The sequence below is a fragment of the Geotrypetes seraphini genome, chromosome 6 (assembly GCF_902459505.1).
Source record: "Geotrypetes seraphini chromosome 6, aGeoSer1.1, whole genome shotgun sequence".
Taxonomy (NCBI): domain Eukaryota; kingdom Metazoa; phylum Chordata; class Amphibia; order Gymnophiona; family Dermophiidae; genus Geotrypetes; species Geotrypetes seraphini.
The window spans coordinates 141,390,633-141,415,148 of record NC_047089.1 but is presented as its reverse complement, the minus strand read 5'-3'; the positions used below and the strand labels follow the sequence as shown (position 1 = coordinate 141,415,148).

Here is a 24,516-nt window from a genome sequence, read left to right as displayed (position 1 = left end):
AAATGTTTTTTTATTCAAAAAGGAATAATCTATATAGGTCAGAAAGCCTCCTTTTAAACCTTAATTTATTATTTTTTCAATGATACTCTGTGATATTCTAGTTGGATCTAAAGACAGTTTTTAATGATTCTTCATGCATTAATTGCCTCATGGCTTCCGCACAGTATTCTTTATTTTGCACCACTTATCAGTCTACCTTTCTCTGCTCTTTTGATTATTATTGAATTATCCTGTTTTAAATTTGTTATTGCTTGTCCTCAACTAGGAGGTTTTCAGGCAGGAATAGAAGGCAATCCTACTACTTTCAAAGGCGTAAGTATCTGCCTCCTTCTCACTCTGCCTGGCAGTTCCAGCTCCTGGGTTCCCTTCCCTGTCAACAGAATGATCAGACAGCTCCCCAATCAAAGCAGGAGACAAGTTTTTGATGGACTCTGTGAGACCACAGCCGCAGAAACCATACCAAATGATCTACCAGTAGGAGGGAGGCTAAATTTTTTCTATCAAAGGTGGTGGTTTTTCAAATAGTCCATCTTGGTTACTCCCTGAATCGGTGTCAAAGACCACCAAATTACCCACCAAGACTATCATTCCTCAGCTCTCCGCACAAGCAGGTACTGATTCAGGAAATCTCCACCCTTTTACAGGCCAATGTAGCTGAGCCCATGAAACCAGGAAAAAAGGGAAGGGATTTTTATTCAAGGTATGTTTTTGTGCTGAAGAAAACAAGCGGATTTTGTCCCATCTTAGACCCAATGGCACTGAACAAGTTCCTAGTCAAAAGTTCAGGATGATTTCCCTGGACACCTTCCTTTCAATGATTCAGGAAAAAAGATTAACTATGCTCTATGGGTTTCAAGGATGCCTACACCCACTTTTCGATACTTTCCACTCACAGGTATCTCAGATTTCAAATAAAGAAACACCACTTCCAGTACTGTGCTCTGCCTTTTGGCCTTCTGTCAGCTCCCAGGGTATTTATCAAATATCTAGCAGTAGTAGCTACATTTTTGTGCAGAATGAGGGTGTTCCCCTATCTGGAAAAATTGACTGATAAAGAGCGCACGACTCAGGAAGGGGCTTCAGAGTTCATGCCCAGTGCTATTCGGGTGCTGGAGTGACTCAGTTTTGTGATAAACTAGCCTAAGTTCTACCTACTTCCTGTTCAGCAATGGGAATACATAGGAGCCCTGCTGGACACATTATAGTCTCAGGTATACTTGCCCTAAGCAAGGGCAGACACCTTAGTGACTTTAGCCTTGCAAATCCAAAACAGCAAGGAAGTCACAATTCAGTACATGTTGAAATTGATGGGGCCGCATGGTCTGCACAGTGCATGTCACATCCATGGTATGTCTCCTTTTAAGAGAAGTCAAGTGGACCCTAGCTTTCCAGTGGTTTCAGGCAGCTGAAAACCTAGCAGATGTCATTCAAGTAATGCCAGAGTTGAGACAATCTCTTCTCATGTAGACCATTTGATCCAATCTGACCCTGGGATTTCCATTCCAAATTCTATTTCCTAAGAAGGTATTAATGATGGATGCTTCCAAATTGGGATGGGTAGCCCATGTAGATAGGCTTCAGGGGAAATGGTGGGCTCAGAAAACAGATCTCCACATCAACCTCTTGGAGCCAAGGTCTATTTGGAACGCTCTAAAGCAGGGGTGCCCAATAGGTCGATCGTGATCGACCGGTAGCTCGCCAAGACAAAGTGAGTCGATCACCCAGGACTCACTTTGCCTTGGCGATCTATCGGGCCGATCAGTCTTCCTCTCCCCGACGTCAATTCTGCCGTCGGAGAGGAAGTTCGGGCCAGCCAATCACTGCCTGGATGGGCGGAACTTCCTCTCCGACGGCAGAATTGACGTCGGGGAGAGGAATGCTGATCGGCCCGAAGCAAGGAGAGCATGGGGCGGCGTTGGCTTTGGGGCCTGTTATCCATTGGTGGCAGTTTGGGTCCTGTTCCCCGATGGCAGCGGCAGTGGCAGTAGCTTGGGGAAGGAAGAAAGAAAGGGGTCAGGCAGGGAGACAGAAGGAAAGAAGAGAAACAGAAAAAAAGAAAGGGGGCATGAAGAGAGAAAGAAAGAAAGGTCAGGGAGAGAGGAAGAAAAAGTTGGAGGAGGGAATGAGGTGTGGAGGAGAGGAAGCATACAGGCTAAAAGAAAGATTGGATGCACAGTTAGAAGAAGAAAGTGCAACCAGAGATTCATGAAATCACCAGACAAGGTAGGAAAAATGATTTTATTTTAAATTTAGTGATCAAAATGTGTCTGAATTTATATCTGCTGTCTATATTTTACAATATGGTCCCCTTTTACTAAACCGCAATAGTGGTTTTTAGCGCAGGGAGCCTATGAGCGTCGAGAGCAACGCTGGGCATTCAGCGCAGCTCCCTGCGCTAAAAACTGCTATTGTGGTTTAGTGAAAAGGGAGGGGGGTGGGTATTTGTCTATTTTTGTATGGTTGTTACTAAGGTGACAGTGCATAGAGTCATCTGCTTTGACCTCTTTGAAAAAACCCCGGAATAGGAATGATAATTAACAATTCTATGCGTACAGTGTGCATTGTGTTTTTTAAAAATTTTATTGTTGGTAGATCATTTTGACTTGATCATTTTAAAAGTAGCTCGCGAGTCAAAAAAGTGTGGGCACCCCTGCTCTAAAGGCTTTCAGAAATCAGCTACAGAATTAAATAATTCTAATTTAAACAGACAATCAGATTTTTTTATGTAAACCAGCAGGGGAGGTATGGTTTCCTACCCCTTGTGCCAGGAGGCTGTAAGTATGTGGCAGTGGACTTTGGGCAGACTGAGCAGGGTTTTGTATCTGCACATGTGGTCGTTTAGCATGAGTATAGCCTACAAGATCTTCAGAGAGTAAGACAACCCCTCATTGGATCTTTTTGCCACTCTTCTCAACAACAAGGTTCCCCAGTTCTGTTCCAAGCTCAGATCATATGGCAGACTTGCATCAGATGCCTTTCTTCTGAATTGTGGGATGGGTCTTCTGTTTGCTTATCCTCCAATCCCTCTCATAAAAATACTTCCCGAAACTCATGCAAGACTATGGAACTATGATCTTAATTGCACCATATTGGTCAAGCCAGACCTGGTTCCCTCTTCTCCTGGATTTGTCCATTGAAGAACCATGGAGATTGGACTGTTTTCCAACACTCATAACACAGAACTAGGGATCCTTTCTGCATCCAAAGCTCCAGCCTGGATATTGAGCATAGAATTTGAGTTTCTGCTTCAGAAAAGATACCACTAAGAGGTGCTACTCTTTTAAATGGAAAAGTTTTGCCATCTGGAGTGAGGACAAGGCCCTATATCAGGAGTGTCCAACCTGCGGCCCAAGGGCCGCATGCAGCCCTGTAAAATATTTTGTGTGGCCCCAGTCGAGGGCAATGCAGTGTTTTCTTCTGCTGCCCCCGGGTGTTTACCGTCTTTCTGGCTCCTTCCTCTGTCTTGCTGCAGTGTTTGCGCATTTGTATGGCCCCAGAAAAATTTTAAATTTTTTTTAGGCCAATGCGGTCCAGGAAAGCCAAAAGGTTGGACACCCCTGCTCTAAAGCAATGCTGAGCAAGCTCCCATTCAGGGGACAAATGCCGTTTGGCAAGGGCCTAGATGATCTTATGGCCAGTGTACAAGATTTCTGGCCTAGATCTTTACCAAACAGCAGACCCCAAGAAGCCAGAGGCCATATCCGGGGGGCAAAGCTGTCAGAATCTTCTCTGACAATGTTACTGCAGTAACCCATGTTGATAGGCAGGGAAGCATCAGGAGTGCTTCGCTCCAGCAGGAAGTGAAAGCATTGTTCTGTTGGGCAGAAGCACACCTGCAGGTGATCTCTATGACACACTTGGCTAGGGTGGACAATATTCAAGCGGATTATCTCAGCAGACAGACCTTAGACCTGGGAGAGTGGTTGTTGTCCCTGAAAGCATTCTAGGCCATTGTGAGACAATGGAGTTGTCTGACCTTTGACCTCATGTTGACTGCAAAGAAAAAGGTGGCTTGGTTCTTCAGTCAAATATGTGAACCCAGAATTGCAGGGTTAGATGCACTGGTTCAACCATGGCCAAAAACTAGGCTACTGTATGTGTTGCCTCCCCAGGCCCATGATAGACTCCCGAATAGCAAATCACACAGGAACGGTAGTTCTTGTAGCACTAGATTGGCCCCGGCACTTGAGGTACACAGATCTTGTATGACTACAAAAGGAGCAAAGTCTTACTTCAGGTACATCCAGACTTGGTCTTGCAGGGGCCAATTGCCATAGAAGATCCAGGATGCTTTGAACTTACGACATGGCTCTTGATCACACAGTTCTAGTCCAAAAAGGATACTCAGAAGTAGTTATTGCTACTTTCCTTAGAGCCAAAAAGCCAATGACGGTTTCAGCATTTGCTAAGGCATGGGAGACATTTCAGTGCTGGTGCAGCAGAGAAAAGTTAGAGCCGGGCAATGCTCCCATCTTTTGGGTACTTGCAGGCCTACAAGAGGGCTTTGACAAGAGATTGGCTATGGCATCCCTTAAAGTTCAAGTAGCAGGGCTCTTATGCTTTCAGGTCAAGAGATGAGAGCTTCACTAGCAGCCCATTTGGACATAGGTTTTTGAAGGGTGCCTTGAGACTATGGCTGCCGATTTGAGACCTGTTTCAATCCTGGAATTTTAATATAGTCTTAAAAGAACTCAGTAGTCCTCCGTATGAGCCCTTACAGGAAGCCTCCATCATGGATCTATCAGTTAAAGCAGTCTTCTTATTGGCAATTACTTTTGCCAGAAGAGCCTTGGAGTTGCAAGCAGTGTTGTGCAGAGAGTTGTTCCTTAGGATCTTGGAAGCAGGTATGACCTTGCTTTTGGTTCTCTTCTTCTTACCGAAAGTCATTTCGGCATTTTATGTCAACCAAGAGGTTAGGTTGCCAGCATTTCACCCCACAGGGTCTAAGAAGAAAAACAAGGCCTTAAAGGTTATGGATGTCAGGAGATTCCTATTGCGTTACCTGGAGGTGACTAATTTGTCTCTCAGATCATCTGTATGTGTTAACCAATCAGGCAAGATGAGGCAGACCCGCTTCCAAGATGGATTCATAGAGCTATATCCTCTTCATACATCAGTTGCGGCAAACATACGTCTATCTCGTTGAAGGCTCCTGAGGAGATTTGTAGATTAGTAACCTGGTCCTCCTTCATACCTTCACCAAATTCTACAGAGTGGACATAGCAGCACAGGAGGATGCCGCTTTTAGGACCTTAGCACCCCACTGATTGGAATCAGTCCCACCCTAGAGTTTAGAAACTGCTTAGATATGTCCCTATAATTCATCATGCCTTCCCTATTGTACTGGAAAAAGAGATTAGGTTCTTACCTTGATAATATTTTTTCCAGTAGATAGAGATGGTATTCTGAACCCCCTGCCCAGCAATTCATCTGATGCGCCTGCTCTCTGACTAAAGCTTAATGATGAGCTCCATACCTAAGATCTCACTGTCAGTCAGACTTTTGGATTAGGAAGAATATGTATGGATTACAAGGGAGGAATGGTTGAGCTCCCTAAAAGTTCAGGCTGTTTGTTTCTTGTTTAAATTGTATTTTCGTGCATTCATTGTTCCTTTCAGAGGCTTGTTAATCTTTTAACTACTGTGATTGTTTTGCATTCATCTGAGCAGATCTTACACCTGGCATCTGGGAAATCCCCATATCCTCCTTCTCCTGTCTTCTGTAGGACTAGCGCCAGCTTTGGTACAAACTGAAGGGGGCAACAGAGTCCGTGGAGGAGGGGTTGAAAAGCTGTAGTATGCTCATGAACTCAGATGGATAACTCTATGGTTCAGCATACCATCCCTATCTACAGGAAAATATATTATCAAGATAAAAATCTAATCTCTCTTTGAACTTCAGGAAGTTCTTGTTCCAGGTATGGTTGTAGTGTCCACTGAATGGCCCAGTATAGAGTCTTCTGGCATATGGAATCAGAGTGATTCTATAATAATTTCCATAGTCTGTTCTTCAGTATTTGTATGAACATAAATCCAAATTCCTGGCAGTTCTGTAAGCATTGTAACAACTATATCTTTATTTATTTATTTATTCAGCCCGTCCTCACAAAAGCACCCAGAACGGTTACAAGAGTACATTCACAGTATATACAGGACAAAACTTAAGTGAAAAGTACAGACTTAGCAGACATAGCATAGTTGAAATTGCAACATTCACAGTACAGACATAACAGAAAGGTAGTATAGCTTTTGCATTGCAGGGAGGTTTGTTCTTTGATAAAACTTTCAGTGCTGTTTTGACTTCTTCTGTCATCACCAGTGGTTTCCAATTGTAAAGTACAGGCTGAAATGACTATTGATCCACTTAATTTGTACAGTATAATGACTCACCCTCAAATTCTATATATGGTGTATTGTGAAGATCAGAACGATACTTAGTACGATTCTATAAAAGGCATTCACTATGGGCTTCTTTTACAAAGGTGCATTAGGGCCTTAACGCACAGAATAGCGCGTGCTAAATTGCCACGCGCACTAGCCACTACCGCCTCCTCTTGAGCAGGTGGTAGTTTTTCGGATAGCGCACGCTAATCCGGTGCGTGCACTAAAAATGCTAGCACACCTTTGTAAAAGGAGCCCTATATGTAAATAGAATCACACTTGGTGGCTGTACACGGCATAACATTTAGGCTAAGGAAAACCAGACCTAAATACCTATGCCTAAGTAGTGAGTGGATCAAGCATATTCTATTACAGTTTGCCTAACTTATAGGAACACCCATGATCCATCCATGCTTCTCCTTTGACCACATCCTCTTTTGAGATTCGGACACAAAATTGTGCAGGTAACTTTTAATGAGTGCCAGTTAGCATCAATTATTAAGCAATATTTGCCAATTATCAGCACCAATTGGCTTGTTAAACAATTAAGTTGTGTGCATGCAAATCGGCTATGTGCACTTAGGACACCATATACAGAATTTGTATTTCCACCTTTCCTTCATTTTTTCAATATCATTCATCATGGATCCTTGAGCATCTTTAGCATTCCAATTTGAGGCTGAAATTTTCTCTAACTCTTGTAGCTTTAGGAAAACTGGTCTTGTTCATCCTTTTATATTTTCTAATTCTATTTCCCGGAACACATTTTATAGTACTTCTTTGTCTTTTCTTATAGCATGTTGGAAACTCCATTTAAGTTATTTGACTGGCTCTCTTTTCTTTGACTTTAACTTCCCTACATTTCTGAGCAATTTTTGAGTGCTTCTTCAGTCATCCATTTTCACCATTTTTTTTTTTTTTAAATTCTTTTCTTGCAGGAACTTTTCACTTTCTTTTAGTACAACTTTCATGATGTTTTCTCATAAATCTTCTGATACATTGTTGTTAGATCCAATGTGACAAATCAGTTTCTAAGACTGTCTTTAAATTCCAATGGAGCATTTTCTGTCCCTGCGAGTACCTATGTACGTATTGTACAAAAGTAGGTGCTGTGTTTTCTGAGCACCTATTTTCTGTACACACATAACTCTTGACATTTTATAAGTACCTACTTAAGTAAATATATTTATCCCAGGACAAGCAGGCAGCCTATTCTCACATATGGGTGACGTCATCCACGGAGCCCGGATACAGACAGCCTCGCAAGCAGACTTGCTTGTAGAAATGTAGAAGTTTCGAGTCTGCCGCACCGCGCATGCGCGAGTGCCCTCCCGCTCAGCACAGGGCGAGTCCTCAGTTCTCAGCTTTCTGCGGAGCCAAGAAGACTGTCTTTGATGCTTTTCGCTAAACTTCGTTGCTTCGTGCCTTCTCTTCACTGCGGTTTGTGTTAGTTATTTCTCGAATCGCTGTGTTACTTTCTTTATTTTCTATTTTTTTTAAAAAGAGAGACTTTTATTTTTTTTCATCGCTGGTCGCTCGCCCGTAGCCTGTGGGCTTCAACTTTGCAGCGGTTATCTTCCCTCCTATGTCCCGGCCAGTCACGGGCTTAAAGAAGTTTAGCCAGTGCCAGCGTGCGATTTCCCTCACAGACCCACACCGCTAGTGTCTTCGCTGTCTCGGGCCAGACAATAGTCCTAAGTCGTGCCTGCGCTATGCTACTGTTCAACCTTGAGCCCATAAATGTTGTCGAGTTCAAGTGGAAAAGCTGTTCAAGATGAACTCTTCAGCTACATACTCGGCCTCTGACTCAGTTCAGGCTTCAGCTGGAGTTCCTACTGTTTCTACTACTCCGACCTCGAGCCTCATCAGATCTTCCTCGTTCAGATCATCGTTGACCTCAAGTACACCTGCTCTATCTTCTCCTGAGCTTCCCTCAGGTCAGACACCTAAGCAGAAGGTTCCTGTGGTGGTCCTCAAGTTATCCAAACATCAGTCCAAGTTGAAGCATGCTTCTACTGCCACCTCCTCCAGCCTCAGCAAGTGATCCAGTTTCAGGTTCAGATCCACAATTGCAGGCTACTCTCCAGACCATGTTAGAGCAGAAATTTGTTCAATTACTGAGCAAATACATTCCTGCTTCAACTCTGTTTCCTGCAGTCCAGCCTGGGCAATCAGCAATCTCTCACGAGGTCGAGTCCCTGACTGTACCTCGAGCTGAGTCGAGTCTTTGCGAGTGTCTGGTCTGGAATCTACACACTCTACGCAAGGAGTCAAGTCTTTGTGAGTGTCTCGATTGGAATCTTCACACTCTTTGCAAGGAGCCAAGTCTGCAAGTGTCTCAACAGGAATCCTCACACTCCATACAAGGAGCCGAGTCTTTGGGAGTGATTTGAGATTCTTCGCTCCAAACCACTGAGTTTCGATCTATAGCTTCTAGCCCTATTCCTTCTTTTTTTTTCCATAACCTTTATTCATTTAAACATTTTACAACAAGTGTATCAATAAATTGACATTTGAAATTACGTACATCACTTGAATTTCTTTCATATTTAACATCTCATATTTTTCATCTCTAATTGGCATCTCCCATACAGGAAAACACGGTACTTCCCTCCTCTTCAGGATCACTGAGTTGTGGAACAGCTTTACGGCCCATCTTCGGAGTTCGACCTCCCTCCAACATTTCAGAAAACATCTGAAAACCTGGCTTTTCACCAAAATGTAACCACTTCCTCCCTCTCCACTATTCTATGTACCTCCTCCGTCCTCCTCCGTCCTTGTTCACTTCACCTCTCCCTCCTTCCATTGTAGTTCCTCTTCTTTATTTTTAATCCCTGTAAACCGTGTCGAGCTCCACTTCCGTGGAGATGACGCGGTATATAAACTTAAGGTTTAGTTTAGTTTAGTTTAGTTTAGTAATACATAAAATTTAATCCCTTCCCTCCCACCCTTACTATAACATATGTAATATTTTTTTTTAAACATATACAATAAGTGAAATATAGAGTAAATTAATCATTTTACAATATAGAAATTACTTAAAATTCTCAAAAATTCATACTTATTAATACCCTCCCCTCACCCACCAAAACTTTTCCAACCATTTTTCAATCTTATTTGCCTCCCATCCCTCCCCCCTCCCCCCCCGAATGTGCATATTATCTTATGACAAACCATAACTATAGAGATTCTACAAAAGACGTCAATGGGCCCCAAATTAATTTAAAATTTTCATTATTCCCTAATATGGCAGCATTCATTTTCTCATATTTATATATTAGACATAAACTTGCCCACTAAAATGTAAAGTTGAGGCGATCCCAATTTTTCCAGTTTTGTGTAATCAGTTGTATAGCTGTACTTGTCATAATTAAAAAGAGACATTAAATAATTAAAAAGAGGGGATCTTTAATATGCAAAATAGTACTTCAAATTATTATTTCATAAGTTAAAAGAATCTCAGAATTTAAAATATTCCTTCACCAGCGGTACTGCCCGTTACCAGACATAGGGCGAAGTCTCCTCGATCTCAACTACCAGGCAGCACTCTCGTCATAGATCAAGGCCATCATCGAGGCATCCATCGAGGCACAAGCCTTTTTCTGCAGAAAAGCCTTCCTCATCCATGCCTCAATCCAGACCTTCCAGCTCTTCGAGGCCTCCAACTCCTCGATCAAGGTCTCCTCTTCCAGACCCTGAGGACTTAGTTGATTCCAATGCCTCCTCCAAGTCTGTCTAAATTGGACGCTGGTTCTAAATATTCTAAGGAATATTTAGAAGAAATGCAGCTGCCTCAGCCTCCTGCAGAGTCACTTAAGTTTCCTCTTAATAGACTTTTGTCTCAAACTTTCAAACAAAGTCTGGCAACTCCTTATGCTATACCTGCTGTTTCAGACAAATTGGAATCGAGGTATAGAACACTACATTAAGAACATAAGAATTGCCGCTGCTGGGTCAGACCAGTGGACAATTATGCCCAGCAGTCCACTCACGTGGCGGCCCCCCAGTCAAAGACCAGTGCCCTAACCGAGACTAGTCCTATCAGCGTACGTCCTTGTTCAGCAGGAACTTGTCTAACTTTGTCTCGAATTCCTGGAGGGTGTTTTCCCCTATGACAGACTCCGGATGAGCGTTCCAGTTTTCTACCACTCTCTGGATGAAGAAGAACTTCCTTACATTTGTACGGAATCTATCCCCTTTCAACTTTAGAGAGTGCTCTCTCGTTCTCCCTACCTTGGAGAGGGTGAACAACCTGTCCTTGACTACTAAGTCTATCCCCTTCAGTACCTTGAATGTTTCAATCATGTCCCCTCTCAATCTTCTCTGTTCGAGGGAGAAGAGGCCCAGTTTCTCTAATCTTTCGCTATATGGCAGTTCCTCCAACCCCTTAACCATCTTAGTCGCTCTTCTCTGGACCCTTTTAAGTAGTACCGTGTCCTTTTTCATGTACGGCGACCAGAGCTGGACGCAGTACTCCAGGTGAGGGTGCACCATGGCCCGGTACAGCAGCATGATAATCTTCTCCGATCTTTTCATGATCCTCTTCTTTATCATTCCTAGCATTCTGTTTGCCCTTTTCGCTGCCGCCACACATTGCATGGACAGCTTCATTGATTTGTCGATCAGAACTCCTAAGTCCCTTTCCTGGGAAGTCTCTCCAATACTGCCCCGGACATCTTGTATTCGTGCATGAGATTTTTGTTACCGACATGCATCACTTTACATTTGTCTACTTTGAACCTCATCTGCCATGTTAATTTCCATTACTTGAGCCTGATTATGTCACGTTGCAGATCTTCGCAGTCCCCCTGTGTCTTCACTACTCTGAATAACTTCGTATCATTTGCAAATTTAATCACCTCGCTCTTCGTACCTATGTCCAGATCCAAGGGATTTGAGAATTCACAGCTATCTCACCAATCCCTTCTTGTGGAATCTTCCTTGAAGAGAATCCATCCATCCAGAGTTTATGCCATAGTACCTCCTAGAAGAGAGGGCAAGACTATGGACAAGTTTGGCCGTTGCCTTTACCAGAATTCCATGATGGCCTCTAGAGTACTCAATTACAATTTCATCTTCAAGACTTATTTGAAGTTTTTGATTGACCATCTTCCCATTTTTATGAAGAACTTGGATGAACATAGACATGTGGAGTTTCTGGAGCTCGGTGCAACCTTGGCGCAACTCCGGTTACATCTTCTCCAGTCATCTTACGATGCTTTTGAACTTTCTTCCAGGGTCACTGCTTTCTCAGTAGCGATGCGCCGCCTGGCCTGGCTTCACACCATTGATATGGACCCTAATCTTCAGGATCATCTGGCTAATATTCCTTGTGAGGGCAATGACCTCTTTGATGAATCCATAGAGGCCGCCACCAAGAAGTTGTCTGAGCATGAAAAATTGTTTGCTTCAATTGTCAGACCAAAGCCTAAGCTAGCTCCTGCAAAGCCTTCTCAACCTCTTCCAACTTTCCAGAGGCGTTATCCTCCAAGGGCAGCTCCTTATACTTGAGCACCCGCCAAGAAACATCAGCAGCAGAAGCAACAGAAACCTCAGCCTTCTTTGCACCTAAGGCTGCTCAACCTTTTTGACTGTCTCATACAGAGCATAACTTCCATCGTTCTGCATCTGTCCTCCCTTCCCCCCTTGTAGGAGGTCATCTCCATCATTTTTACCATCGATGGGAGACCAATAGTCAGGGAAGGATACTCTCTTCATTTCTCTCACATTCCACCAGAGCTTCCTTCAAGAGAGTATCCTTCCAATCCATCCCAGACTGCCCTTCTTCTTCAGGAAGCTCAAGCTCTGCTTCATCTCCGTGCTATCGAGGAAGTTCCCTTGGAACAGCAGAGTAGGGGTTTTACTCCCATTACTTCCTAGTTCCGAAGAAGACAGGCAATCTGCGACCCATTTTGGATCTCAGGGCTCTCAACAAATTTTTGGTCAAAGAAAAATTTTGCATGCTGTCCCGGGCATCCCTGTATCCCCTTCTAGATCAAAATGATTGGTTATGTTCTCTGGATCTCAAGGAGGCTTACACTCACATTCCCATTCATCTGGCATCCCATCAGTACCTCAGATTTTGGGTGGGAAATCTGCATTATCAATACAGAGTGCTACCCTTCGGTCTGGCATCATCTCCCAGATTGTTCACCAAGTGTCTAGTGGTGGTAGCAGCAGCTCTAAGGAGCCATGGTCTTCAGGTCTTTCCCTACCTAGACTGGCTCCTTAAAGATTCCACATTTCAGAGGGTTATTGTAGTGACCCAACAGACTACATGGTTCCTACAAAGCTTGGGATTTGAAATCAACTTTCCCAAATCCCATCTTCAACCCTCTAAGAATCTACAATTCATCGGAGATATTCTGGACACTATCCAACTCAGAGCATTCCTTCCCCAACAATGTCTGGATGCTCTTCTTCAGCTCTGTCACAGTGTCTTCCCGCTCTTCACTCTCAGCAAGACATATGATGGTACTTTTAGGTCACATGGCCTCCACAGTTCACATGACTCTTTTTGCCAGGTTTCACCTCAGAATTCCTCAGTGGACCCTATCATCTCAGTAGACTCAGGCTTGCGATCCACTCTCTCAACACATTACAGTCACTCCTTCCTTGAGACAGTCTCTTCGCTGGTGGATGCTCTCTTCCAATCTCTCCAGAGGCTTGCTGTTTAAGACGCCCCCTCATCAGAAGATCCTCACAACAGATTCCTTGACCTATGCTTGGGGGGCTCACCTCGACGATCTCCGTACTCAAGGCCATTGGTCCAGCACGGATCGTCAGTGTCATATCAATCTGTTGGAACTCAGAGAGATCTTCAATGCTCTCAAAGCTTTTCAACATCTTCACAACCAAGTAGTCCTCATTTGGACGGACAACTAGGTCGCCATGTATTATGTTAACAAACACGGAGGAACAGGATCTCCCTCTCTTTGTCAAGAAGCTCTGAAGGTTTGGGACTGGGGAGTCCTCCACAACATCTTCCTCAAAGCAGTCTACATCCAAGGGGCGAAAAATTATTTGGCAGACAAATTGAGTCATCTTCTGCAACCTCACAAATGGACACTCAATTCCTCGCCTCTTCATCACATTTTTCCACAGTGGGGAACTCATCAGATAGATCTCTTTGCATCTCCCCACAACCACAAGCTGCCTCAGTTCTGCTCCAGGATATACTCTCCTTATCGCCTCAAGGCAGATGCTTTTCTATTGGAATGGACGATTCTCTTCCTGTATGCATTCCCTCCATTCCCTCTCATTCTCAAGACTCTTGTCAAGTTGAAGAACGGTCATGCCACCATGATTCTGATAATTCCTCGGTGGCCAAGACAACCTTGGTACTCCCTCTACTTGAACTCTACCAGTTTTTCCATCTCTGTTTACACAGAGTCAAGGGTTTCTACTTCATCCCAACCTGCAGTCTCTACACCTGACAGCTTGGTTCCTTACAACATGATGCCTCTTCAGTTTTCTCAACCTGTAAGAGACATTTTAGAGGCTTCAAGAAAGTCTGCCACTAGACAGTGCTACCACCAAAAATGGACTAGATTTTCTACGTGGTGCATCTCTTATGACATGGAGCCTTGAGATACTTCCTTGGCTTCTGTTTTGGATTATCTTTTTCACTTGTCTACTTCTGGCCTCAAGTCTACATTCATTCGAGTCCATCTCAGTACAATTGCTGCTTTTCATCAGCCTATTGAAGGGAACCCCTCTATGCTCATCCGGTGGTTTCCAAATTTATGAAAATACTTTTCAATGTTAAACCTCCTCTCAAATCTCCTTCAGTGGTTTGGGATCTCAATGTTGTTCTTGCTCAATTGATGAAGCCTCCATTTGAACCAATGTCTACGGCTCATCTGAAGTATCTCACTTGGAAAGTGGTGTTTCTCATTGCCCTCACATCTGCTCGAAGAGTCAGTGAGCTGCAAGCGTTAGTTGCTGATCCACTTTTCACAGTTTTCCATCATGACAAGGTGGTCCTCCGTACTCTTCCTAAATTCTTACCTAAAGTGGTTTCAGAATTTCATCTCAACCAATCGATTGTACTTCCAGTGTTTTTTCCAAGACCTCATTCTCATCCTGGAGATTGAGCTCTTCATGCTTTGGCCTTCTACTTGGAACACACCAAACCACACAGATCTGCTCCTCAACTTTTTGTCTCCTTTGATCCGAACAAGTTGGGACATCCAATTTCTAAACGTACCATCTCCAACTGGATGGCTGCTTGTATCTCTTTCTGCTATGCCCAGGCTGGACTGCATCTACAGAGTCGAGTCACAGCCCACAAAGTCAGAGCCATGGCGGCTTTAGTAACTTTCCTCAGATCCATTCCTATTGAGAAGATTTGCAAAGTTACCACCTGATCCTCGGTTCATACTTTCACCTCTCATTATTGTCTGGATGTTTTCTCCAGACGGGATGGCCATTTTGGCCAGAGAGTATTACAAAATTATTCTCCTAATTTGCCAACGCTCCCACCATCCCATTCTGGTTAGCTTGGAGGTCACCCATATGTGAGAATAGGCTACCTGCTTGTTCCGGGATAAAGCACAGTTACTTACCGTAACGGGTGTTATCCAGGGACAGCAGGCAGCTATTCTCACAACCCACCCACCTTCCCTGGTTGGCTTCTCTGCTAGCTATCTGAATTGAGGAGACTCACCCTGTGCTGGGCGGGAGGGCACTTGCGCATGCACGGTGCGGCAGACTCAAAACTTCTATGTTTCTACAAGCAAGTCTACTTGTGAGGCTGTCCACATCCGGGCTCCGTGAATGACATCACCCATATGTGAGAATAGCTGCCTGCTGTCCCTTGATAACAACTGTTATGGTAAGTAACTGTGCTTTCTGCACCTTCTAGTCACTTATACAAGTTCCACTAAAATGAGTACACAAAATTTTTTTACAAGAGGGAGGATCGACAGAATGGAACATATCCCTTTTTAGAGCCATAATCTGCATGCTACTAAGAAGCTTCTTATTTTTCTAGAGTAATTTTGAATATTTAATCTTCTCAATTTATTTTTTAGGGTAAGCTTGACGTTAAAAAACCAGTAGAAGAATCATCAATAGTGGAAAAACAGGTAAATATTTCTGGAAAATATGAATTTCATACCTTTTTGTAAATATTATAGTTTAATTTAAAGTTTATTTAAAATTTGCTGTAGAGCCTCCAATGACATGCATATCCAAGCGGTTTACAATTTTAAAGTAAAATCAACATGGAAAACGAACTACAAATTTTTAACAGGAATGATATTGTACTCTGAGGAAACATACATCCTAGAAAGAAAGAAAAGCTAGGAGACTGAGAGCTAGATGCACTAAAGTCAGCGATCGTACAGTCTATTGTACTTGCCAAGTTGGATTATTATAATTCTGTATATCTAGGTATCAAACAGGGTAGTTTAAAAAGACTTCAGTTAATAAAGAATACGGCAGCTAAACTCATCTTTGGGAAGAGAAAGCTTCATTGGCTCCCAATCCGTTTTACTTGTAAATCGAGTCGAGCTCCGCTGGGAGATGATCTGGTATATAAATCGAAGATTAGATTAGATTGCTTTAGCGACGATCGTATTTGCTGACCCGATGCAGAAAACACTTCACTGCGTGGTTTTCTACATGATCGCTCATTGCCTAACTCAGTCATGCAAATAAGCTCTTTAATATTAAAAGGCCATGCAAACTAGCCAAGCAATTTATGCACTAACATTGCATGGCGAAGCACAAAAATAGAACGATTAGTTTTAGTGATCCATACTTTTTTTTTAAATGGGCACAGATGCTGTGAAGACAACCACGGGTTCCCCCCCCTAATGATGGCTTTCCCCCTGCACTCCCTCACACTCTCCCCAACACCCCTCCACCTTACACAAAGATCTCTCCTACCACTACCCCACAAACAAGATCCCAATGACAGCCCTGGTGGGCTGGAGGAGTCAGCTCAGAACCCCCCCAGCTCAAGCACCCCACAGCCCCTTTCCCATACCGCAATATAGAAGCCAGCAAGAGGGATGCCCGCTTCCTCTTGCTAGCAGGCCCACCTCATCAGAATGGTGGCCTTCTTCTTCCCGGTGCATCCTGGGATGCACTGGGAAGGGGCCTAAGGCACTGATTGTCCTGGATACCTTAAGCCTCTTCTATAGGCAGGGCCATAGGTACCCAGGAATATCTGAGTATTAGGATTCTCCCCAAGGAGAGGCCTCAGACTCTGATTGGCCTGGAAACCTTAGGCCCCTCCATAATAATAAAAACATAGAAACATGACGGCAGATAAAGGCCAAATGACCCATCTAGTCTGCCCATCCACAGTAGCATTATCTCTTTCTCTCTCGAGATCCCACGTGAATATCCCAGGCTCTCTTGAATTCAGACACAATCTCTGTTTCCACCACCTCTTCCGGAAGACTGTTCCACCCATCAGCAGTACATGTATATACATACAGCAATTAATGGTGCCCTTGCATTTTATAAAGCAGAGATACAAAACCAGATTAAATTCATGACATAGGTAACATAGCAAGATATTATATCGCAGAAAGAAGGAAATCAAAATTCATCAGGACAATATGAAAATAGATATCAAAAGGGAACTAAAGAATAGGGAAATATATATATAGTCAAAATTTCATATTAGAGACAAGTCCATTGGAATCGAAAATGGTAAGGAGAAGGTACAAATATCTAGAGTTAGGAAATATCGAGAAATTCATAATACAAATAGGTCATCAGTGTCTATAAAAACATACATTTAATGGCAATCATACTAATAGAAAAAAGAAATACTTAATAAGAGTCAATATGAGATGTAAGCAATATATTAAAGCATTATAGCACATAAAATATAGAAGTATAATTCATCAGGACAATATCAAGAAAGATGGACAGAAGGAAGGGCAATAGAGTAGTTGAGAAAGAAGAGTGATAAAGTAAAATAAATATATAAATATGGCAAGGAAATAGAACCATTATAGTAATAAAATGATATTCAGAAATACATACTAAAACAGTGCTGAAGATATCCAATATAGTACATGGATAAAAGAAGATAAGACAGGGCGCATATCAAAAGGGGAATGAATAATAAGGATATAAATATGAATTCATATTATAGACATTTCCAGTGGAATCAATAATGATAATAAGAAAATACAAATATTTAGAAGAGATAAATATCGAGAAATTGATAGTCCAAACAATTCATCAATGCCTATAAATACATACAACAGTTAAATTCACCTATGCATATAGTAAAGGAGTCAGGGACACCAGTGTGCAAGAAGATAATTAATTCACCAGTGTGCAAGAAGATAATGTAGCTGAACTCGACACGCTACAGGATAGAATGCAATCCAGAAAGCAAGAAAATATAGAGAAGATAGGAAATGAGGAATATGGAAAGAAAGTAGAAGAACAGGAGGATAAATTAGAAAGGGAAATTCATACAGCAGTTAAATTAGAAGTACCAGGAAAGATAAAATTAAAGATAAAAGTATTCAAGTATATAGAACAGGATAAATAAGGCCTGAAGTCACTATCAAATAAGCAAATACGTGTAAAAGAAAATAAAGTTTAACATAAGAAGACACAAGGAAAGGCTTTGAGCAAAATATATGAGAACAACAAAAAGTAAGGCCATAAAATTAACTAATTAAACTAAAGAGAATCAAAAGAAAAGGGATATGGCAGGAGCACAACAGGGAGGCGAGCTATAGCATAGAATTAAGTAATACAGGAAAATCACGAACAGACGTAATGAAAATAAAATAACTGGAATATAAACCAAATGAGCAGTGAATCCATCATGAGAAAACAGTTTATGCGGAGTTAGAAATCCTTGAAGATAGGTGAGACAAAGTCATACTGAGCAGGAGAAAATTCAAAATCCAACATAGAAAAACCAGAATGAATCAAGAGGGACCGAGATAGTTGAACACCAGGTGGTATAACAATGGACACTAATGGCGTGTAAGAGCACGAGGCGCCAAGGAGCAAGCCAGTCATCCCATCTTAGTTTGTTGGATCCAGTTTCATAGCAGTTCGGGATCCAAGTATGTGTCGGTCTGATTGCGGAATGTAATTCCAACTTATAGTACAATCCCTAATACTAGGTATATTGGACTACTGCAACATCCTCTTCCTTCCTTGCCCTGCAACTACGATTAGACAACTCCAAACAATCCAAAATACAGCTTTGAGACTCATCTACTCATTGAGAAAACATGACCACATCACTGAAGCCTTCATCAACTCACATTGGCTTCCAATCCAAGAAAGAATCCAATTCAAATTCTACTGCATATTATTTAAAACCCTACACGGAGACAGCCCATCATACTTGAACAATCGCATCATCCAAGCACCCACTACCAGACACAGAAAAACGCACTCCCCATTCATACCCCCCCCAATCAAGGAAGTAAAAAGGACAAAACTACACGATGGCCTCCTAGCCACTCAAGTCGCAAGGCTGGACAACCAGATCTCCAACCTTCTGATGACCACCCCAGACTATAGGACGTTCAGAAAAGAAATAAAAACCACACTTTTCAAGAAATTCCTGAAGTAGCAATAACATCACGACCTCTTAGTAACTCTAAAACTGACATCTGATCTACCCATTACTGCACTAATAATAACAAAAGAACCTCCACTATGACCACCTATTAATTCTTTTACAAACCACCTCACCCTCAACAACCCGTTAAATGTTTATAAGATCTACAACTTACCTCTCTAGCTAATCATTGTAACTCTGTTTTTTTATTTAAATTAACCTTTTGTAATCCGCCTTGAACCGCAAGGTAATGGCGGAATAGAAATCCCTAATGTAATGTAATGTAATGTAACCCGGAACCTCACAGGGTAGAACAGGCCTTATTGGGCACCAAGATCTTTGAGGTCTTGCTGAAGAGCCAGGAATGCTTTTTTTTTTTAGCTGCTGTGGTGGGAGCCAGATCAGGAACAATAACAATCTTACGGCCCTGATGGATCATAGAAGCTTTTGCCTTAGCGGCCGTGAGAATCTGCAATGTGTGCTGGAACCACAGAACCTTGACTATAATGGGTCTGGGGTGAGAAGAGCCCTGCAACAGTTTGGACAGTGATCTGTGCGCTCGCTCAATTTCAAACGCAGGAGAAAACTCCAGACCCAGGAATTTCGGCAGCCAGCTGGTTATAAAAGCCAGCGAATCATTACCTTCGGCGGCTTCAGGCATGCCTAAGATGCGTAAATTGCACCTACGGCTGTGATTAGCCATATCCTCAAGATCCGAGGTAAGTTTTTTAATGGCGGTTGCGTTGACTCGGATGGTCGGAATATCTTTTTCCACGGCAGACAGGCGTTGTGAAAGCAGCTCAAAATACTGCTAAGATGCAGCAAGTTGTGAGTGGATAGTTTCTAGTTCCATTCTCATATCTTTAGAGATGTCAAGATGGGTCTTCATGAGAGATTTTAAACTCCGAAGCTCAGCCAGTACAGAGTTATCTTCAGCCTTGTGGTCATCCGCGCTGCACGATTTCTCTGGAGATGGGGGTGCAGATTTCAGTCTCTTATTTGCAGGAATAGGATTGCTCTTATTTTTTTAGTTGCCATCATAGAAAATAGGAATTCTTGAGACAAGATCAGAAGTAGCAAAAGATCGTTGTAAATGACAGTCATAGAATGATGTACAATATCAGGGAGAAGGAGCACTAAGCTCATACTGCCATATTGCTCAGTCTCCAACCGGAAGTCCTTTGGCACGAATTCTTGAATTTTTATCAATCTTTTTTTTCAAAGTTTTATTTCTACCTCAAAACCCCTTGATTTGATTAAAAATTGTTTGGGATGGACTCCGCAGCCCCTAATCGGTGAAATGTGTACATTGATGCCACAGCATGCTGGGGAAGGGGGCAGGAGGTTCAGGCTTCTCCTCTCGGTCCTCCAGGGCTGGGGAGCTGACCTGGGTCTGTGATTTCTGGAAAAAGTCTCACCCAAAGGCTGTTCTGGAGTCTGGCGCCAAATGCCTGCGTTGCAAGTCTGGACACTCTTTTGGCACGGTGTGGGTGCTTCAGCAGGGCCCTGCAGTGGATACAGAGTGTGAATTTTCACTGGACTTTATTCAGCTCCTCTGGAAAGCGTATTCTTTGGACCCAGATTGTTTGACACAGGCGAGTCAATGTCTTCTGAGCCTGTTGCACCAGTGGCAGAGATTCCTTTGTGGGAGCCCTCTCAACTGGCTATGGCAGAGCTTGATTGCATTAGTTGTCATATGGATATTATGCTTCTTTTGTCTCCTGACACTGCTTCTGTTTTGGATCTACCTTTTTGGCCTTTCTTGAGTTTCTTAGATATGGTTGAATTTATTAATTTTTTTTTACCACTATTTAAAAGATCTCTTCTACAGAATTGGGATGTCATAACAAACTTTCTTTTTTGAATGGGAAATTTATGTATTTAATCCCTCCAGGGATTCAAGACAGGGTTGGACAAGTTCCTGCTGAATCAGAATGAACACAAAGTAGGGCTGGTCTCGGTTAGGGCACTGGTCTTTGACCTGGGGGCTGCTGCGTCAGCGGACTGCTGGGCGCAATGGACCACTGGTCTGACCCAGCAGCGGCTTTTCTTATGTTCTTATGTTATGTTCCCTCCTTTACAAACGCAGAGCGCAGGTTTTAGCACCAGAAGTAGTGGTAACTGCTCTGATGCTCATAGAATTCCTATGAGCGTCGAAGTAGTTACCGCTGCTGCTGGCACTAAAACCAGCACTTTGCGTTAGTAAAGGAAGGGGGGTAAATTACATTTCTTTTTGTGTATAATGACCTTTGTTTCACAACTATTCATCTATTTCCTTTCCTATAATGCACACTGGCATAAAAATGTAAAGCTCAAATGACAAAATCGCCTTTGTTCTATTATATTACATAATTATGTGCAAAAAATTTAGATGGTAAACATGGTTTCCTTAGACTACATAAATTTGTATTTCAAAGGTTTCTCCGCCTGATCTGTTTAAAACAGTTGCACATAGATTTAAATTCTAATGGGTTTTTCAACTTTGTCTTCTGTTACCTGGTTTGTGTTTTTGCGTACAAGTTAGCAGATATAGTGAGAGTACAGTGGAACCTCGATTTGCGAGTAACCCGGTTTGCGAGTATTTTGCAAGTCGAGCAAAACACTCAGTAAACTTTTGACTCGCAAACCGAGCACTGCCCCGATAAACGAGCACTTACAGCCCAGGAAGCACCGCTTCGGGGGATTTCTCTTCCGTCTTCCGGCCAGCCTTCCACGTTGGGTGCCTTCCGCAGGTTGGAGGACCTCTGTCTGGGCCTGCGCGGCCGGGTGCCGTCCCGCCTGCGCGTTGTGTGTGACGCGCACAGCGTCAATCATCGGCGTTGTGCATGTCATGCACGTGGGGCAGCGCTCAGCTGCGTGGGCTTGGGTGGGGGCTCTCCAGCATACGGGGGCATCCGACGTGGAGGGCTGGCCGGCGGATGGAGGAGGCATCCCTCTGAAGCGGCACTGCGGGGTTCTCCTGCAGCTGGCGGACATTAGAGACATCCCCCCCGAAGCGGCACTGTGAGGTTCTTCTTCGGATGGCGGACGGAGGAGACGGCACTGCAGCACCCGACACCCGACAGGTACAGACCCCGGGTTCTGGAACGAATCGTCAGTGTTGACACTATTTTCTATGGGGAACTTTGCTTTGATAAACGAGCATTTTGGATTACGAGCATGCTCCTGGAACGGACTATGCTCGTAATCCAAGGTACCGCTGTATTTCCAACTGTAGTTTTACATCCAAAACATTGGATTGTAAAAGGTAAGTAGCTTAACTGTATAATAGTTATGATTGTATAGAAGGTATGTGTATATTCCCACTCATATCATTTCATTTTTGCAGATCGAATACCATAGAGGTTATAGCTACTTCAAGACGGAGCTACTTGAATCATCCCAACGTATTTTGTTATATTTGTGGGGAGTTCACACTGAAAGCAAGTCGGAAACCTATTTCTAAGTTGTAAAAAAAGCATATGTAGATTATTTTGGTGTCAAGCTTGGCGATCAAGATAAGCCATGGGCTCCTCAGATTGTATACAAAACTTATATGGAACATTTGTGCCAGTGGACAAATGGAAAGAGAAGCTGTCTGAAATTTGGAGTACTAATGGTTTGGAGGGAAGCAAAAAACCACTTTGGTGACTGTTATTTTTGTATCGTTAATATCATAGGCATCAATCAAAATAATCGTGACAAGGAGACCTGTTCTGCACTCGGATCTTGTACCCATTCCACCTTTCCATGAACTACTACAGCTCTCAGAGGAAGAGTTTTGCATGTCTGATATCACACGAGGTAAAGAAAGTGGGGGCAATGACAGTGATTCACAAACAACTTCACATAGTGAACGTTTTGATCAGAATGAATTGAGCGATCTGATCAGGGACTTAAATCTTTCCAAGGAGTCTTTTGAATTGCTTGCCTACAGACTAAAGGAAAACAATGTACTTCAGCTTGGAATGAAAATTACATTTTATTGAAGGAGAGAAAAGGACTTGCTGCCATTCTTTACCGAAGACAACTTAGTATACTGCAATGACATCAAAAACCTTCTGAAGAAAATGGGTCTTTTAGAATATAACCCAAGTGATTGGTGTCTTTTCATTGACAGTTCAAAATGTAGTTTGAAATATGGTTTTTTAAAATAATGAAAACAAATATGGTTTTATTCCAATCGGTCACTCCAGGATGAAAGAAGAGTACAAAGCCATCTCTTTAAATTTGGAAAAGATAAATTACCAAGAATATCAACAGGTGATTTGTGTAGACTTGAAGATGGTTATTTTCTTTTTGGTCAACAAAGTGGCTACTCAAAGTATCCATTCTTTTTATCTCTTTGGGATAGTAGAGCCAAACATGAACATTGGCCAAAAACAGATTGGCCCCCGAGGGAATATATGGTGGTTGGAGGACAAAATATAATCATTGAACCTTTAGTAGCATGAGATAGAATCATGCTTCCACCACTACATATAAAGCTAGGCCTGATAAAACAATTTGTAAAGGCTTTGTATAAAAATGGTTCGTGCATTGAATACATAGTGCATATGTTACCTGGACTTACCATGGAAAAACTGAAGGCAGGAATTTTTGATGGTCCACAGATCAGATAACTTATAAATGACCCACATTTCATAGCATCAATGAATGAAATTGAATCATGTGCCTGGTCTTCATTTGTTCTTGTTGTGAAAAGCTTTCTTGGCATCAAGAAGGCAGACAACAAGATGCAATTAATAAAGGATAGTCTCTTTCATTTCAGCAGGCTTGGCTGTAACATTATCTACACAGTTGCTTAGATCGCTTTCCAGAGGACCTTGGTGACTTGAGCAAGGTGAAAGATTTCACCAAGACATAAAAACAATGGAAGCAAGATACCAAGGAAGATGGGATGCACACATGATGGCAGACTATTGTCAGAATCTTATGCAGGAAGTCTTATTAAATGAGCTTCTTGTGGGTCAAATGACTGAAGAGTTTGAGAATAGTGCAGAACACTGCTGTCCATCTGATATTTGGGCTGAAGAAAAGTGATCATGTTAGTCCCTACTGTAGACTTTTGCAATGGTTGCCAATGGAGGCACAAGTAATATTTAAGTTCTCTTATATATGCTTTAAGCTGATTTGGGGATTGGTCCTGACCTACCTTTTGTCTCATTTCGAACTATACAGCCCTATGAGGATAACCAGAAATTGTAATTTATTTGCCTACCCAAAAATTACTGGTTGTAGATACAGGTCTTTTCTGGATAGGACTTTTTCGTTTCAAGCAAGTAAGCAGCAGTCCTGGTTAGGTAATTACATCATTTTCTTAATCCTGGATCCCTTTGTAGGATTTGAGTAAAATTAAACATACTTTTGTTCTATTATGCATATTATATCTATTTCTTTTTTATCTATTTGTATAGTTTTCATTTAAAATTTCTTAGAATTCTATTGTTTAACTGCTTTTCTTTCCATTATTCATATGCCTTCCTCTACCTTTTCTTTTTTTCTTCACTTCTAATGTTTATTTTTCTTTTTACATTTTTTATAGTTGATTTAATTCTTAAAATTATTTTCTATTTAATTAGTTTCTTTCCATTA

General features: G+C 42.3%; 1 protein-coding gene across 1 annotated transcript in view; it reads left to right on the top strand.

Moving 5' to 3' along the window:
• LOC117362913 (fibrous sheath-interacting protein 2-like) overlaps window positions 1-22,910 on the top strand; it is a 655,319-nt gene extending 632,409 nt beyond the window's left edge. Inside the window, exons 15-16 of the mRNA XM_033950005.1 lie at window positions 15,416-15,469; window positions 22,602-22,910. Coding sequence (XP_033805896.1) covers window positions 15,416-15,469; window positions 22,602-22,910 — 363 coding nt within the window. The remainder of the gene's footprint in view (window positions 1-15,415; window positions 15,470-22,601) is intronic.
• Window positions 22,911-24,516: the final 1,606 nt, after the last annotated feature.